At 41.0% G+C, this 19,294-nt stretch overlaps 1 protein-coding gene across 6 annotated transcripts in view; it reads left to right on the top strand.

The window, feature by feature from the left end:
* LOC115228783 (flocculation protein FLO11-like) overlaps window positions 1-19,294 on the top strand; it is a 38,864-nt gene that overhangs the window by 18,501 nt on the left and 1,069 nt on the right. For 4 of the 6 annotated variants that reach the window (XM_036500686.1, XM_029799275.2, XM_029799280.2 and 1 more), the window contains exons 2-5: window positions 3,928-4,418; window positions 8,298-8,399; window positions 11,001-11,160; window positions 14,464-19,294. The exon at window positions 14,464-19,294 is cut by the window's right edge. In XM_036500686.1, the coding sequence (XP_036356579.1) occupies window positions 4,031-4,418; window positions 8,298-8,399; window positions 11,001-11,160; window positions 14,464-18,097 (4,284 nt within the window). In that variant the 5' untranslated portion in view covers window positions 3,928-4,030 and the 3' untranslated portion in view covers window positions 18,098-19,294. The remainder of the gene's footprint in view (window positions 1-3,927; window positions 4,419-8,297; window positions 8,400-11,000; window positions 11,161-14,463) is intronic. The other 2 variants (XM_036500689.1, XM_036500688.1) reach the window with 2 other exon arrangements.

Below are 19,294 nucleotides of genomic sequence, written 5' to 3'. Positions count from 1 at the left end.
TCCATGAGGCCCAACTCTTGAAAGGAACTCTGCCACTTTGCCTCCATCAGGCCCAACATTCAAAAGATGTTCTTTACATGCCACCAGCATGGGTGCACTTGGCTTGATGGGTCCTCACAAGCACAGCACATTGCCAAAGGTCTCAATCACTAGTCACTGCTTCTGTGAGGCCCAAAGTTCAAAGATCATGCTTCACCACCTCATCCCATGTCTTCCTGGGTCTACCTCTACCACAGGTTCACTCCACAATTAGAGATCTGCACTTCTTCACACAGCTGTCCTCATCTATACACATCACATGACCATTCCAGTGCAGTTGTCTCCCTTGCACACCACATCTGATTCCTCTTATGCCTAACTTTTCTCTCAAGATGCTTACACTCTGTTAAACATACATGTCCAGCAAAGCATACTGGCTTCATTTCTTTCAAGCCTATGCATGTCCTTGGCTGTCACAGCCCATGTTTCACTGCCATGCAGCATAGCTGTTGCACACAGGCATCATGCAATCTGCCTTACACTCTGAGGGAGAGGCCCTTTGTTGCCAGCATGGGTAGGAGCTCTCTGAACTTTGCCCAGACTAATCTTATTCTCACAGCTACACTCTCAGAGCATCCACCTCCATTACTAACCTGGTCACCTGAATAATGGAAGCTATCTACTACCTCTAGCTTACCCACCTGGCAGTTGATGGAGTCTTATTTTCTGCACATTTTCAGCATTTAATGTACCTGTGCACCTTCCACATACAAAAGCTGGTTTCCCTGTTAACCTTCCTCTGATATTGCTGCACCTTTTATGTGTCCAAAGCTTACACTGGGTGCATCTTATGGAGTTTCTGCCAACACCTTTTCTACAGATTGAACAGAGCCATCTACCTGAAAAGATTTGTGATCTGTCTGCCTTCCTACTTACTACGACTTTGGTTTTTGCTAGGTTAATGCTCAGGCCCTTTGATTCTAGACCTTGCTTCCATACCTGGAACTTCTCTAGTTTTGGTAGTGATTCATTTATAAGAGCAAGGTCATCAGCATAGAGGAGCTCCCAGGGGCAGCTTGAATTCCCCTGTTATTGCCTGGAGGACTATGATGAACAAGTGGTGGGGTTTGCACTGATCCTTGGTGAACCTCTACTTCTATCTTGAATTCTTCGCTGCACTTATTGCCTACCTTCACCTTACTGGTAGCAACTCTGTACAAGGCTTATACGCTCTCACAAACCACTCATCTATCCCTAGTTTCTGCATTGACCACCAGATAAGGGATTGGGGGACTCTATCAAAAGGCTTTCTCCAAGTCAACACGGGCTAAGTCGAGAGGTTTATCTTTGGCTATGTATTTCTCCTGCAGCTTCCTTACCAGAAATATAGCATCAGTGGTGCTTCTGCCTGTCACAAAACCAAACTGCATCTCATCTAGGCTAACTCACTCCCTAATTAGTTGGGCTACGATCTCTGTAACTTTCATCACCTGATCCAATGATTTTATACCCCTGTAGTTATTTCTATCTAAAGCATCACCTTACCCCTTATAGCAGTTGACTATGGTGTTATTACACCAGTCATAGAGTATGACTCCTTCATGAACTACCTGATTTACAATACGGGTGCCTCAGCAAATTGCATCTGACCCATGCAAGCATGGATCAGATAAAGTGGATGTTAAATGACTGATGATGATGATGAGTGTAATAACACATCTGTTCATCCATAACAGATTCTGGCAGAATCTGTTATGAATGTCTGATTGCTGTTTTTTTAAGTCAGTAGAGAACATCTCCCTTCAGACACCTTTCATTCATAAGATGTAATTAACCATTGGGGGAGCTTTGAAATACCAAGATGTTTTGACCTTATTTTGTGTCTCCTCAGAATGAGCTTTTGTTTATAAGAATCACCCGTCATGCATGCTCCTCCCTGTAAATTACTGGTTTGCCAGACATCAGCAAATGTTTTGTTTCCTGATTTCTATAAGCAAGAGCTCACCAGTTCGGTAAGTGGGGGGGGGTTAACTTTGACTAAGGAGACATACAATAAGGCCGAAACACTGCAGGATTTCAAAGCCCTTTTATATCAATGGATTGTGCCTGTTATGGATGCTTAAAAGGGAGGAGATGTTCTCTGATGAGGAAAAATCACAGCAATCAACATGTTTGCACTGGAACCTGTCCAGACCTATTGAAAATAAATAGATGCATCATTGTTTGGAGTTTGGCTGTTGTGTACCCAAGTCAAAATTGTTAGAAGTGAATATGATCATGTCTATTGGTTAATATGACAAGCACTATGAAGGTGGTTAGCTGGCAGAATTGTTAGCACACTGGGCAAAAAGCTTAGCAGCATTTTGTCTGTCTTCATGTTCTGAGTTCAAATTCAGTCAAGGTTGACTTGGCCTTTTGTCTTTTTGGGCTCGATATTATCAACTTACATCTTCCCTTTAAAATTACTGGCTGGTGCCAAAATTTGAAAACAGTATGACAATATAGGGATTGGACAAAATAATGGAAACACCTTAAAATTTCAAACAAGTTTATTTTAATATGGGGTAGGACTATCTTTGGCAGTAATTACAGCTTTAATTCTATGAGGTATGGGCTCGTACAAAGTTTGAATTGTTTCTAAAGAAATTTTTGTCCATTCTTCAGCTAAAACCGTCTCCAGTTCTTGTAGTGATGATGGTGGAGGATATCGACTCCTTACCTGTTTTTCTAAAATCTACCATAAATGTTCAATAATATTGAGATCTAGGGACTGTGGTGGCCAGATAAGATGTTCAGCTTCAGCAGAATGTTCCTTTGTGCCATTCTGTAACAACTTTAGCTGTGTGAATTGGTGCATTATCATCCTGAAAGATTGCGTTTCCCTCTGGAAGCAGTTCCGCAACCATAGGAGGAATTTGATCTGATAAAATTCTTGACTATTAATTATTCCATGAAAGGAAACCATTGGGCCGGTGGATTTTCAAGATATAGCCTCTCCAGATCATAGATCCTCCTCCATATTTAACAGTTGGAAAAAGGTAGTCTGGGTCAAATGCTTCTTTTGGCTGTCTCCACACATATAATCGGCTGGTGGTTGGAAACAAGGTAAAGGATGACTCGTCCAAGAAAGTGACATTCTTCCACTGCTCTAGGGACCAATTCTGTAGGCTTTTGCTCCACTCTAAAAGCTTTGTGACGTTTGTATTTGAAAGTAGTGGTTTTCTGAATGCAGTCCTCCTGTGAAATCTGGCTTTGTGCAGCTCCCAGTGAACAGTTTTTATGGAAACTGGGTTTTCAAGGTGGTCATTAAGCTCTGCAGCAATTTTGGAAGCTGTACTTTTGTGATCCTTTCTAATAATTTGCATAAGAGTGTGATGGTCCCTATCTGAAAGTTTTGGTTTTCTTCCGGAGTTTTGTTCTGACGAGGAGGTTTTTCCCTCTTCCTCAAAGGCTGTCATTACTTTCGAGACAGTACTTCTTGATACATCAAACATTTCGGCTGTTTCCGTTACGCTAGCGCCTGCCATACGAGCACCAACAATTTGACCTCTTTGAAAGTCTGATAGATCTGTCATTTTAATGCATTTTAATTACCTTTTTCTGATGATACCTGAAAAGAAACAGCAATTTTAGCCAAACATATTAAGCAACACTAATAATAAATCAAAAAACATAAAAATAAACAAGCTTTTGATGGTTTTACAGATATTTCAAAATTATGATTCTATGATGCTAGGTGTTGACATCATTTTGTCCAACCATTATTTATAGATAAACCCTGTTTACTCATATAACTCCTACTATTTTATACATGATTTTGAATTGCAAAAACTGGGGGGGGGGTGACTTAAACATGGGGCTAAGCTAAAACTGGGGATTGTGACGAATAGTTTTGTTTTGTTGTTTCTCTTTCTATTTTGATCTTTTTTTCTTTTCTATTTTATTCAGTGTCCAACGATGAAATATTTTCCTACCTGTCCTGCATTGTTGTAACATTTACCTGACGTTGCTTTTCAAAGAGAATTTGATGAAGTAATTCTTTCTGGAAACTATGCCTCGAGTTAAAAAAAAATCAGTCGAATATGGAAATCGCAAAAGAAGGAAACTAGCAGCTACAAAGCGCAGCACCCTCTACTGTTCATCGCCGGTGGACGAGCGACAGTTTGTGCAGATGCAGTCGATGGAGAATCACTTTCAGTTAACAGTAACGCCTACACCGTCACCGCCGCCACCACCACCAGTACCACCACCACCTCCACTACAGCCATCACAACTTCAACCACCACGACCAACACCACAGCCAACACCACCACCACGACCACCACCACCAACAACTACAACAACAATAAAAGCCCGTTATTCACCCGTGTTGTTGCCCAAGTCTTGTCCAGTTGAGGTTCAAACGGAAGAGAAATGTTTAGACCCCTTAAAAATGGAAGGTCAGTTACACAGCATCTCTCTCGTTTCCTTCACTTTTATTCATCACTTATTTGAAATTCCTTTTTAAATTCTGTTTACCAGTGTATGTATTTCTCTCTCTCTCTCTCTTTCTCTTGAGACAGCATTCACCCAGGGTGGGTTGAGCTGGCGGATCTACCAAGCGAACGGTTCTCCTTTACGGCAGCGAGTCATGACCAATGAGAGTGGAAGATATTAAGTGACTAGAATCCTTCAAACATTCCTCTCTCTTTCGTACCTTTGCCTTTTCTTACTCCCTCCCTTTTCCATGTCTGCTTCCTGCCTGTCCCTCTGATTCTAATACTGATCATTTGACAGTGTGTGCTGTCTTTAACCATGGCACCAGCATCAGAGGGGTGGTTGTGCCAGCGACAACACTAAACAGCCCTCTTCATTGTAAGGAATTATCATTTCGATCCCAAATACTTCTGTACAACAAACAGTTATTAAAATCTGATAATATTGGTTTCAGATTTTGGCACAAGGCCGGCAATTTCAGAGAGGAATAAATCAATTACATTGACTCCCAATACGCAACTGATATTTACTTTATTGACCCTGAAAGAATGAAAGACTAAGTCGACCTCATTGGAATTTGAACTCTGAACATAAAGGTGGATGAAATACTGGCAAGCATTTTGTCTGGAATGCTAATGATTCTACCACTACAACAACAACAACAACAATAATAATAATAATGCATTGATGCAGTACCAGGCAGTGGCTCTCATGGCTTCTGATCTTAACTGATTGGAAGTGTTATCATGTACATTGTTTTGTCTTGGTATAAAAGATGGGCTACAGCAAATATTCTGCTCAATACCACAGATTTGCTTGTCAGTTGTTTGACCGTAACCAGTTGAGCATGTCCCTTAGTGGCTGACGATATGTGCATCACTGATCACAAGCAGAAGTAGTGGGGGAGCATCATAGCCACGTGCTGAGAGGGATTCTTTGGAGTTTGAATAATTTATCCCTCGAAATCTGGGTGTTTCATTCATCATCCTGAAACAAACCTTATTCAGGGACCTTTTGTGAGGGATTAGCTACTCGACCTGAAGAAAATTCTGACTGGACCCCACCTGCAAGGTCATGCGTTGTTTATCTTGATATGAGATCACCATGTCATGCCTGGTGTACTCTTATCTAATGGGTATAGTCATCATCATCATCATTTAACGTCCGTTGTCCATGCTGGCATGGGTTGGACGGTTTGACCAGGGCTGGTAAGCGAAGGGGCAGCACTAGACTCCAGTCTGTTTTGGCATGGTTTCTAATGCCAACCACTTTGAGAGTGTAATGGGTGCTTTTACACGTCACTGGCACAGGGGCCACTTGCATGACACCAATATTTACCACAACTATGATTTTGCTCAGCTTTATAGATTTTCTCAATCATGGCATAATGCCAGAGGTCTCGGTCATCCTCTTTGCCTCTGTGAGGCCCAACACTTGAAAGGTGCTTTTTGTGTGGCACAGGTGCCAGTTATGTGACACCAGCATCAGCCATGACCACGATTTCACTTGGCTTGACAAGTCTTCTCAAGCACAGCATATTACCAAAGGTTTCAGTCACTAGTCATTCCTTCCATGAGGCCAAATGTTCAAAGATCATGCTTCACCACCTTGTCCCATGTCTTCCTGGGCCTAATTCTACCACAAATTCCCTCCACAGAGATCAGCACTTCTTTACACAACTGTCCTGGGATTTGTTTGTTTGTACCTTAGCATCACTTTGATGGTGTGTGCTGCTCTCTCACTCAGTAGTAATAATAATAATAATAATAATAAGAAGAAGAAGAAGAAGAAGAAGAAGAATGAAAACATGTTAGACATGGCCTGGACCAATCTTTGGTTGAAACATATCTAAGTTACCATTCTAACTGCCATTGACTGCTAACCTCTCATACAAAAATATACTCACCTCTACCTTCAGAACCATCATAAATATTAACTCAGAGGTTACATTCTGTCATGTTATAAACCTATGTCATATGGACATGAACTGGTCTTCCAGGATCTGTTGTTTCATGCCTGGAGTACCTCAAAGATCATGCCTGGAGTACCTCAAAGATCATGCATGGAGTACCTCTCACCCATTCTCTTCTCAACTTATGCTCACATGGCACCATCACACAAGGTATATGGACAACTGCATATGCAGATGGCACCAGATTTACATCCCCTCATCTTTACACGCTGCTACACAACTGTTTCAACTTTATATAACCAACCATCACACACACAGAAGCTACTAGAAGTCAAGAGTTACATACTACTCCTCCACAATACTCACAACACATCATCATCATTTATCGTCATCCATTTTCCATGCTGGCATGGGTTGGATAGTTTGACAGGAATTGGCAAGCCAGAGAGCAGGTTCCATTGCCTGTTTTGGTATGGTCTGTATGACCTTCCTAACACCAACCATTTTACAGAGTGTACTGGGTGCTTTTTATGTGGCACCATCACCACTGCTTTTTATGTGGCACCATCACCACTGCTTTTTGCATGGTACCCACAGAGGCAGGCCCCAAAGTAAACAACATACCTAGGCCAGTGTTCACAGTTGCTACATGGAAACAGCATCAGTGAGAGTGTTATACAAACAATACTTTAGATCCATCATGGACTCTGCCAGTGCTACCTGGACCCCCTAATCTGCCTGCAGTAAACTGCAAACAACTCAAAAAGAGGAACCTTACACATCGTAACCATTTGTACAGACTGCAATAAAATCAAACTGCTATAAACAAATGTGTGTTTGTTTGTTTGTTTGCATCCTGATGGCACTGTTTAAGGAATGGTGTTTTTATGTCTCCTGTAAACAATATGTTCTGTAGCTTGGATGCCTTTGTGATTTTTTTTGTAAAAACTGCTGGAATTAGAAACAAAATACCTTACTTGGAAAAAGCAGCTTGCCAACAGGAAAGGCTTCTCTGACTGTGAAACCATGCTTGAGTAAGTCTCATCAAAGCCATAAACCCAACCAACAATGAAAAAACTGGACTAGAAACGCTGATGATTATTTTATATAAGATTGACTAAAGTTACTGGGGCTGTGGATAAGAAAGGTTTATTAAAAATCAATCATCATCGTTTAACGTCTGCTTTCCTTGCTAGCATGGGTTGGACGGTTCGACTGGGGTCTGGGAAGCCAGGAGGCTGCATCAGGCCCAGTCTGATCTGGCAGTGTTTCTACAGCTGGATGCTCTTCCTAACGCCAACCACTTTGAGAGTGTAGTGGGTGCTTTTTATGTGCCACTGGCACAGGTGCCAGGGGAGGCTGGCAACAGCCACGATTGGTTGGTGCTTTTTACGTGCCACCGGCACAGAGGCCAGTTGGGGTAGTGCTGGCAACGGCCCCGTTTGGATGGTTCTTTTATGTGCCACTGGCACTGGTATCACAGCGACAATTTCCATTCATGTTGATCGATTTTGATTTTCCCTTGCCTCAACAGGTCTTCACAAGTAGGGTTTTGTGTCTCAAGAAGGAAAGGTATGCATAAGTGGGCTGGCTACATCCCAGGTAGAGGCCACGGGTTATGGTCTCATTTGTCCTGCCGGGTCTTCTCATGCACAGCATACTTCCAAAGGTCTCGGACACTAGTCATTGCCTTGGTGAGACCTAATGTTCAAAGGTCGTGCGTTTAATATCTGCTTTGGGTTGGACAGTTTCACTGGAGCTGGCAAGGGTGGAGGGCTGCACCAGGCTCCTTTTGTCTGTTTTGGAATGGTTTCTATGGTTGGATGCCCTTTGCAGTACCAACCACTTTACAGAGTGGACTCGGTGTTTTTAATATCTAATAATATTGATTAGCATTGCTCATTCTCTCTTTTTCCTTTATTTCCAACAGATTCAAAGACAGAATTGAAATATTCTACCTTCCCAGAAGCTCTCAAAGACGAGTCACTGAGCGATGTACAGAGATCTGAGTTACGTCGTAAATATTTCTCAGGTACATAACATTTTATTGGATGTTTTTACCATTCTATATCTGTTATTAGCAATGTTTTTTACCATTCTATATCTGCTACATGTTATTAGCAATGTTTTTAACCATTCTATATCTGCTACATGTTATTGGCAATGTCTTTACCATTCTATATCTGCTACATGTTATTAGCAATGTCTTTACCATTCTGTATCTGCTACATGTTATTAGCAGCCACACAATTGTCAATGTTATACCAACCAACTTTAGCCCTTTATCATTGAAACTGACCATATCTGGCCTAAATATTCTATTTGTTTTATGTTGAAACTAGCCAGATCCATCCTCTCACACTTACCCTACAATGTCATTTTTAAAATAAACAGTCACATCGTTGAAATTGAAAGCTATGAGATAATCCAGGATTAATTCATGACAATGTGAATCAATAAGCATTACATTTGGCAGAGTAATCCGGATGCTAAAAGTCAAACTTTTACACACTCCCTCCCCCCTCTCTCTCTCTCTCCCACCCCCTGCTTTGTAGCTGCTGCTACTTTCTGCAGTACCTTATTTCTAACCTGTGTTGGTGATTGAATGTATTGTGCCTTCAATAAAATGTCCTGAGCTTATTCATTCCAAGTCTTGCTGTGGTCAGCTTTGCCTTTCAACCTTCAAAGGTCAATAAAATAAGGGGCTTGTCTAGTTCTAGTGTGAATTTAATTGAACTCTCTCCATCTACACAAAATTCCTCACTTTGTGCCAATATTAAAAATAATTATCATTTCCATTCATGACCTTCCACCCTCCCAAAGACAGTTTCTAACATCTAACCCTATTGCACTGAGTCCTTGCTTTTGCAACAATAGCATGAACGGAATCTCTACCAGATTCCCAGTAAAGTGGTAATGGAAAAGACACACAGAAAATTATCATCGTCGTCGTTTAATGTCCGCTTTCCATTCTAGAATGGGTTGGACAAAATAAAAGCTATCGCCTGAGTTGAACCCGGATTGACTGCTTGGAAGGCAATCCTGCTAACCGTTACACGGTTGCCTTCCAAGCAGTCGATCCGGGTACCAAAACACAGACAACTGATCCACATTGCAGCAGCTTTGGAACCAAGTGTGTTTTATGGTTTCTTGTTAATGGTGTCTCTCACCAACGCTGTTGTTTGCTTTTGTTTTTAATGAAAAAACAAATGATTTTGCAGTTGAGAGAATTATTGATGATGTTTATTCTTGGGACGAAGAGTTCACCTTTACACAGACAATGAGAGTGATTTGGACAATCCAACTGGTGAAAGTAATGAGGAAAGTAGCGATTCGGATGGACAAATACAGGAGATGAGGAGAGCTCAGCCTTTTATTCAGTTGTCCTATTTACTCTTTTTACTCTTTTACTTGTTTCAGTCGTTTGACTGTGGCCATGCTGAAGCACCACCTTTAGTCGAGCAAATCGACCCCAGGATTTATTCTTTGTAAGCCTAGTACTTATTCTATCGGTCTCTTTTGCTGAACTGCTAAGTTATGGGGACGTAAACACACGAGCATCCGTTGTCAAGCGATGTTGGGGCAACAAACACAGACACACAAACATATACACACACACATACATATATATATATATATATATATATATATATATATACATATATACGACGGGCTTCTTTCAGTTTCTGTCTACCAAATCTACTCACAAGGCTTTGGTCAGCCCGAGGCTATAGTAGAAGACACTTGCCCAAGGTGCCATGCAGTGGGACTAAACCCGGAACTATGTGGTTCGTAAGCAAGCTACTGCTCCTGAATGTTGTTTTTTTTTGTGATTCTGTCCATTAGTTTTGCCTGCTATTGTTACTCTTGGGCTGTGTATGCAACTATTTATTATTTTGTTTTTGCTCAGGAGCCCAGATGAAGGGTAAAGCTAGAAACAGGGGCCCAGGGCTGAGAGGATTAACATGTCACTCTCTCACTATTATTTCCTATGAGTGGAATTCAACTCTGCTAGTCATCAGGACACCAGTTTTACCGCACCAGCACCTACCATCTTGGGGTAACTACTTACAACCAGGAAAGGCGGCGAGCTGGCAGAAACGTTAGCACACCGGGCGAAATGCGTAGCTGTATTTCGTCTGCCGTTACGTTCTGAGTTCAAATTCCGCCGAGGTCGACTTTGCCTTTCATCCTTTTGGGGTCGATTAATTAAGTACCAGTTACGCACTGGGGTCAATGTAATCGACTTTATCCCTTTGTCTGTCCTTGTTTGTCCCCTCTGTGTTTAGCCCCTTGTGGGCAGTAAAGAAATAACTACTTACAACCAGGTGAACTTGGCTGCTGATATTGTCCTTTCTTTTAACTGACCCTTCTCAGTAAAAATTAATTACAATGCCGGACTAATTAATCACTGCTACTTTGTTACATCCCTTTAAGTTCTTAGTTCAAATCTTGCTTGGTTAAACTTGATTGCTAAAAAATTGCCAGGTACAATTTTGCCAAGACCCCCCCCACACACACACACACACACGTTCACGTTTCCTGTGTACCAAAGTTAGAAATCAATCAATCAGTAAAAATTAATGTTGTAACTAATCAAGGTGGCTGATTGCTTTGTGTCCGTTTCTTCCAGATTTACTCTCCAGGTGTGTTATTACTGCTGATAAAGCTGCTGCTGCTGTGATGGCTGTCAGGTGTGATTCTGTGGCTAAAAAACCCACAGCCGTTCGCAAACCAAGAGTACCAAGGAAACCAAAAGTTGAGAAAGTAAACAAACAGAAAGTTTATGCAGCGTAAGTCTTTATGAATTGCTTGTATTTGAGGGTGGATTGTCCAGGGTGGGTTGTGTCCTTATGATTATTATATCGTTACCCGTTCATGTTTGCAGAGGAAACACCAGTGGTACTTTAGAATTGGTTTTTACAGCCAGATGCCCTTCCTAATACCAACCACTTTGCAGGGAGTGTTGGGTCCTCCTTTCATGCCACCAGCACTAGTGAGGTTGTCATGCAGCAGCTTGCAAGACTTTCCAAGAAAGGTGGCTTTATGTTAGGAAATGAGGGGTCGTAGTGTGATAGAAGGGGCCAGAGCAGAACAGGTTTCTTACAGGGGAGAGGCCAAATGGTTACTCATACTTTAGAAGGGAAGGTGGTGGGGGTGACAGATTAGGGTGGAGTGGGGGAAGATATGCAAACAGTAGGGATGAAGCATCTGTGTGGAGGAGTGAACGGAGGCAGAAGAACTGGGGTTGTGGGTGGGTTGAGGTTGCAAGAGTGTCTGAGAGGAGTGAGAGATGGGGGAATGGGTGACGGAGGTGGATATAATGAATGTTGAGGGAAGAGTCTGTGATAACTGTAAACAATTTCTTGTATATATATACAAGTATGGAAATCAGATGCTAAATGATGTTGGTGATTCCACCATATTATCTAGGGTGTGCTTGTAGGGTATATATATATATATATATACAAAATATGGGGGTTTAGTTCACAGGTGATCTAAACGATTAGGTACGCTAAGTAAGTACTGTAACGGATTACTAGGGCTCCAAGGTTATAGCTGAGATGGTAGTTATGGAGATATTGCAGATTTCGGATGCAGCAGTGTATATCATCATCATCATCGTTTAACGTCCATTTTCCATGCTGGCCTGGGTTGGACAGTTTGACCGGGGTCTGGGAAGCCAGGAGGCTGCACCAGGCTCCAGTCTGATCTGGCAGTGTTTATACAGCTGGATGCCCTTCCTACACTTTGAGAGTGTAGTGGGTGCTCTTTATGTGCCACCGGCACAGAGGCTAGATGAGTTGGAATCGACCACGATCGGATAATGCTTTTTACGTGCTACCAGAATGGGGGGGGGTCACAACTACAATTTCCATTTGATTTGATATTGATGTTGACGTTGATGTACTTGACCCAGTAGGTCTCCTCAAGTACAGCATGTTGCCCTATGATCCAAGATACTTTTGAGTGGGTTGGTTATGCGACACTGGTGTAGGTTACAGCTGTGGACTCACTTTATTTGCTGGATTTTCTCAGTCACAGCATACCTCCAGAGGTCTCGGTCTTTTGTCATTGTCTCTGTGAGGCCCAACGTTCGAAGGTGATATATATATATATATATAATACAAATAAGAAACTGGAGAAACAAATTTGGTTTGTTCATCAACTTATGGATATTATAATGTTGAATTATTTTATTCATTTTACAAATGAGAACATCAAAAGCATACAAAAATATTAGGTAAATCAATAGATAAGATAATAATAATAATACAAATACAGATTTTAAAAGTCATAGTATAAATTAATGAAATTCTAAATATTACTTCTTACAGCTGTTTCGAGAAAAAGGAGGCAGTCAGAATTCTGGATAATCTTTTATTAGTGCTTTTGTTTATTTATGAACTCGTCAAGACAAAATCAAAATGGTAAAAACAGATCATTTCTTTGTTCATTTATATGAACAGGATGTTTTTTTTTTTTTTTTTTTTTTCTGAAGAGGAAAAATTTGTTTTTGGGGAAAAAGAGAAGCAAAGTGCTTTCAAGGCAATCAGGAAAAAGGAGTAAAAATAACAGTAATAAAAGATGGGAAAAGGATAGAGAGAGGTTTCTTTTCAATTTGGTGTGGTCAGTTCCTTGAAATTTCATTTTTTTTCTATTTCATTTCCCATTGTATACTTATCAAGATATTTGTAAATAAACACATTTTCTCACAAGGGCTGGTGACCTTTCAGAGGTGTCAGTTTCCTAAAATTTTAGGAAACTGAAAGGTCACCAGCCCTTGTGAGAAAATGTGTTTATTTACAAATATCTTGATAAGTATACAATGGAAAAAGAAAAGAAAAAGAATACTTTGAAATGAAATTTCAATGAATTGACCACACCAGATTGAAAAGAAACCTCTCTCTTTCTCTCTCTCTCTCTCTCTCTCTCTCTATCTCTTTATCTATCTATCCTTTCCCCATCCTTTATTATTATTATTATTTTTTCTCCTCTTTCCTGATTGTCTTGAAAGCTCTCTCTCTCTCTCTCTCTCTCCAAAAAAATTAAAATATTCTCCTTTTCTGAACAAAACAAAAAAACCCATCCGATTCATATAAATGAACAATCAGACATTCTGTTTTTACCATTTTGATTTTGTCTTGACGCGTTTGGTAAACAAATAAAAGCGCTAATAAAGAATTATCCAACATCTGTACACCACTTCAAACACTCTATACATATATATATATATATATATATATAACCGTATTATCTAATGTCTAATGAGCGTGATCGTTACCAACGTCACCTTACTGGCACCTGTGCCAGTGGCATGTGTAAAAAGATTCGAGTGAGGTCGTTGCCAGTACCATCTGATTGGCCCTCGTGGTGGTGGCACGTAAAAGCACCCACTACACTCACGGAGTGGTTGGCATTAGGAAGGGCATCCAGTTGTAGAAACTCTGCCAAATCAAGATTGGAGCTTGGTGCAGCCATCTGGTTCGCCAGTCCTCAGTCAAAATCGTCCAACCCGTGCTAGCATGGAAAGTGGACGTTAAACAATGATGATGATGTACATAGGTGCAGCCATAGCTGTGTGGTTAAAGACTTTGCTTCACAACCTCATGGCTTTGGGTTCAATCCTATTGCATGGTACCTTTGGTTAGTATCTTCTGCTATAACCTCTGATTGACCAATGCCTCATGAATGAAATCGCATGTGTATATTTGGTTTTTTTGTTTATGCCATTTGGGCAGAGGTAACATTAGTTCAAATCATACAACTCTGCTTTTCTACATATGAAGATTTTATTTATCCTTTATTTGTAAACCAGTAAAAGCTAGTGTTAGGGTTAGTGTGTCTCATTGTAGGATGCTGCTTCAGAAAGTCTTGTCTAAGGCAGCCAGTATGGAAAGATGATAGTGATGTGCTATACTTCCTTGTTGAAGCTGTAGGGTGTGATTTGAGGATGCTGTTGCTACTAATGGCTTCCTCGTTAATGTCTAGAGTTGTTTGGTGGCATTTCTTTCAGTTAAACTTTTGTTTGTGTTATTTATCATTAATGTTTTGTTATTGTGACTTATTTTGTTATTTTATCCTTTCTTTTCCAGAGTTTCAAAAGTGCCGCATTCTGAGACTGCGGTTTCAAAGGCGCCACCAACACCGAACCAAACTGCAACCAGCAAAGTGACAACGGCTAACTCTAAAGCTATTGGCAGTACCCCTCCGGCTAGCAATACCCAGAAAGCATATGCTCTTTATGTTGGGGGCCAGTTGAAGTACATTCTTCCATACAATGGTCTTTTAGCAGCCACCAATCCCAATCAACCCGAAGGTGAGATGAAAAAGTTGATTTGTCGAGGAGTGAATGGCAAAACAGAAATAGCTCTGGCAAAACCGACAATTGTGTGTGATAACGAAAAGAAGAAGATTGTGTTTGTTGTGCAGAAAAAGTCCCCTGACTCACCGAACCAAATTGTCACTACGAAAACAACAACAACTGAAACTAAAGCCACCACAAAATCTTCGAATCTTCTTACGTACAATTCTTTTCTAAACCATGGCATCTCGGACAACATGTTGAAACTGTTGCTGCCAAGTTTTGTTCCTTCTGAAGTCTCCACAACAGCAACTACGACCACGACTACAACAAAGTCAACCACCACACCAATACTTCCAGCTACCACTGTTGGTTCCAATGTAACATCAGCCAAAAGCCAGTCTGATATGAATAGTTCCCAAACTGGACCAGCTTCAACAGACAGACCAAAGGATGTTCCTGTAACCACCTGTGTTAATTCTACAGGGAATAATCAGAACGTGCGCACTTCTGGTACTGCACTCACCACAACTACGACATCTACTAAAACACTGACCACTGCCGTAGTAACATCAACAACAACACCAGCAGCAGCAACACCACCAACATCAACAGCAGCAACACCGCCAGCACCGGCAGCAGTAGCAATAACACCAGCAGCAGCAGCAACAGTAGATGAAACAGCAGCAGATTCTGGGTCAGTCCACCCTGTGAAACTGTTTTCACGAGATTCTGCCAGAAAACTTTGTCCTCCGACTTCTTCCTCTCTATCATCGGCGCCTGTTCCAACTATTTTGGATGCCAGTGAAGTACAGAATAGTTCTGGCAAATCTCTGTTGAGATTTTCTTCTGTCTTGAATGAAAACAAACACAAAACACAGTCCCATAGCAAACAAACAAACGAAACGGCAGCAGCAGCAGCAGAGAGGACGAACCTAGCACCAACAGAGAGTCATCCTGATAACATTGTTCACCAGGACAAAACTGAGAATAGTGGGAAAGCCATCGGTAATAGTGACACAAATTTTGTTAAAAATCTCTCACAGCAATCTGAATCTGTAATGGAAGAATGCCATTCCGATGGTAAAGAAGTATCGCAAGAAAATGCTGATGACGCTGATGACGATGGCATGTTTGGATTGAAGATCTCTTCTGTTTTCTCTTTGGCTGAAGAACAGCTGCGATCCAGTGAGGATGATGTTACAGCTTCACAACTTGGAGAAAATTCTGAATTTGTTAAATCTTCTTCAGATTCCGGTTTCTTCCATGTAGAACAACCTCAAATAGATGGCTTTGCTGAAAATGACAACCTCCCAAATGAATCTAAATTCCAAAGAGTTTTAATCAATTCTCCGCAGTCAACGAGTTCCTTGCTAAGTCCACGGACCGTTGTCGTCAGCATGAACAACGAGGCGTTCACCTCTCCTGTGCAGCTGACAAATGCAAACGAGGAGGTCAGTGTGGACATCAGCATAGATTCGGCCAGTCACACGAAACACCCGAGCACTGACCATGAGAAAACTCTAACAACAAAATCACCACCAAATGTCGAACAAGATTTGGATAACAACTTCAACATGACCGATTCTCAGCTGAACAATTCACAGAAAGAAAATGCTTCACCAAAGAATTCTAGCAGTTCTGATAAAAGTGAACAGGATCCGAAGTACATTTCTGTTGACATACGACGGCGTAATGGTCAGACAAAGGTAACAGCTGTCACTAATCCTAATCTGAAGAAAGAGTCTGCTAAATCGATTGCCAGCACCTTGGAAAGTGTGTCTTCAGTGACTTCTTTAGGTTCTGTCATACCTCAAGGAAATAGTTCCACTCGTCTTGCAGATGAGCTGCAGTGTGCTGCCCATTCGCTACCTATGGGTAAATATGTTTTCATTCCATTGTCTGATAAAACAGTGGCCATTCCTTCACAAGGTGGCAAAGCCAGCAGATCTGCCTATATTTTTGAAAAGAGTTTCAACCAGAATTCTATGCAAGTTAAAATGCCAAAATCTTTTATTGTAAATACTAAGGATGGTCCACCTCCAACAGTCGTATCAAATACTAATAATGGATCCCAAATAGTTTTCCAAACTAACAATGCTTCTAAGTCTTTGAATGATGTTATTACTACTCCATCTGCAGATCCACTTCCAAGCTCTACAAAAGAAACGGTACCAACTCTGGAAGCCCCACCTATAATTACTGGTAAAAGAATACGTAGACCAAAAAAACATACTGGTTTTGAAGAAGATATTGATTTCATTCCTCCAGTTAGGAAATATCGGAAGAAATCCAAATCTGTTCTGAAAGAGAAAAAAAGCGGAATGGTTGCCAGTGATAATCCGAAGAAGATGAAAAGTCATGTTCCAACTCCCGAGAATAACAATTGTCTGTATTATATGAAGGAAGGGAGTAATAAAATCCAACTTTTTGATTCTAAATCGGAATTAGCTACCGTATTACGAGCGACCGGTACAGCTCTTGAAATTTCCAAAGTCGATCCAGTAAATGGCCATCGCTTGTTACCATCTTGCTCAACACCTGTTGTACCAAATGTAACTATGGTAACACCGAAAGTGGCATCTTCTGTTGGAACTGTAGTTGATCAATCATATCAGAGTTGTAATTCTTCAGGTCTGCGAATTGATAATGTTCTTTCTCTGCAACCTAATACGGTTCATATCAAATCTGAACCCATAACTTCTGGTTATGGCGATGAACCAGTGAAACATCCTCCTCCTGTATCCATCCTTCCATTAAACCCTCTCATCACTTTACCTCCTACTAGTGTACCAGATTCCTTAAATCTTGTTCAGAATATCAAAAAGGAACCGGTAAAATATGGTTACGAAGGGGACATCAATCCTGATTCATCTGTCTCGTTATTAGCTCCCATCAACCAACAGACTTCCCTGTCATCAATCAAAGAAGAGAAATTTGGGCTTTGCCCAGAGAATGTTGCTTTTAAAAACTTAGCCTCCACACGAAAAGACGTTGGTCATTTAAGTGATTCTTCTAAATTATACAAGTTTACCTTGTCAGGGTCTGGTAAAAAATTGAACTGTAAAAAGAAAACAGTTGGTAAAAAGGCAGCTGTCAAGATAACAGGTTTTCCTTTAGAAACTCAAACATCATCCTCATCGTCTATGACTGACGACCTTTCATACAGCACTCCATCTCCTTCCAACCTTTCTCCTCTGCTCCCTGCCTCCCCCTCCACCTCCTCATCTTCTTGTTATTCTTCACATGTCAGCTCTTCAAAACACAACAGTCTAGAACTTCCAAGTGCCTCCACGTCATCGGTGACTCTCTCTGGGGAGACACCCCAGGAGGAACGGATTCGCCGCTTGAGGGAGATTCTGCGGGAGAAAGAACACAGCCTTGAGTTGATTCGACAGAATCTTGCTGTATCATCTTCTCTTTAATTACAGGCAACAGCACCGTCGTTGTTACCGTTACTACTACTACTACTATTACTACTGCTACAGCTACTATTACTACAATCATACACCATTCCTGCTTCAGAACAATCTTTCGTCTCTCATCACATCCATCATGTGTCAACATTCATCATTCAATTGTTACTGTATATATAAAACCTCATTGGTTCCATACCATTTTCTCATTGTTCTCAACAATAGCCTGACATTCAGTTTCTGTGATTCTATCTTGAAGCTTCTATTTGAGACAGAAACACACACACACACACACACACACACACACACACAAATCCAAGCAAACAAACAGAACTGTGTTTCCTGCTCAAATAATTTGCAATAATGGTATGTGTATGGTTTGAAGTGATAGCAAGAAAGGGACATTTTGCTCATATGTAGTGACTTATTGTGTGTGTGTGTGTGTGTATCATGTTTCCCTGGGTATAATGCATCCTCATTAAGATTCCTTAAAAAGGAAAAGAAACCCAACCAACTAAGCAATCAGCCTGTGTGTTAATGGATCAATGTCATTCTAAATTTATGTCTGGGTCCTCTAAAGTCAATATTAACTGACCATTTATAAATATTGACCATATATAAATATTTTGTTTCACTGTCTTTTCATACCAGGTCTTGCATTATACACTGAAATGCGTGTTTATGTGTGCGTGCGTGTGTGTGTAAATACACGCACACACACACATACTGGATTCCAGTTAATTGGCAAACCCAGAGACAATAACCCCTTGGCCTAATCCACTCCAGCTGTGGCCAACACCCAAGGGTTTAGAACAATCAAGTAACATTTTTATAGCTGCTTTCCTCCTCCAAAGCAGAGTTGGCTTTGCTGGGTCCTGGGTCCTATACCAATCTGATTGTGTTCTTGTCATGGTTCCCTTTTTGATGCTGTTTTATGGCCAGAAGCCCCTCTTTGTCATTGACCCTTTTATTCACTTCTTTTAGCAAGCAGGAATATATGGTGTAACTTGTCAAAAATCCGAGTAAAGCCAATTACTCTGGTTGTAAATTGCTGAAGCCTGGCCACTGCCTGCACCATTTGGGGGCAGTTCTCCCTGATTTTCTCTGGGTGGGGGTCTATTGATAGCATCTATCAGAAATAAGAGACAACAGAGCAACTATTTTCCACTCTGACAAGAATAGATATTCACAACCCAAATCCAAACA

This window comes from Octopus sinensis, linkage group LG2, assembly GCF_006345805.1.
Source record: "Octopus sinensis linkage group LG2, ASM634580v1, whole genome shotgun sequence".
In the NCBI taxonomy this organism is placed as follows: Eukaryota; Metazoa; Mollusca; class Cephalopoda; order Octopoda; family Octopodidae; genus Octopus; species Octopus sinensis.
The sequence above is the reverse complement of the archived record's forward strand: the minus strand, read 5'-3'. Positions and strand labels throughout refer to the sequence as shown.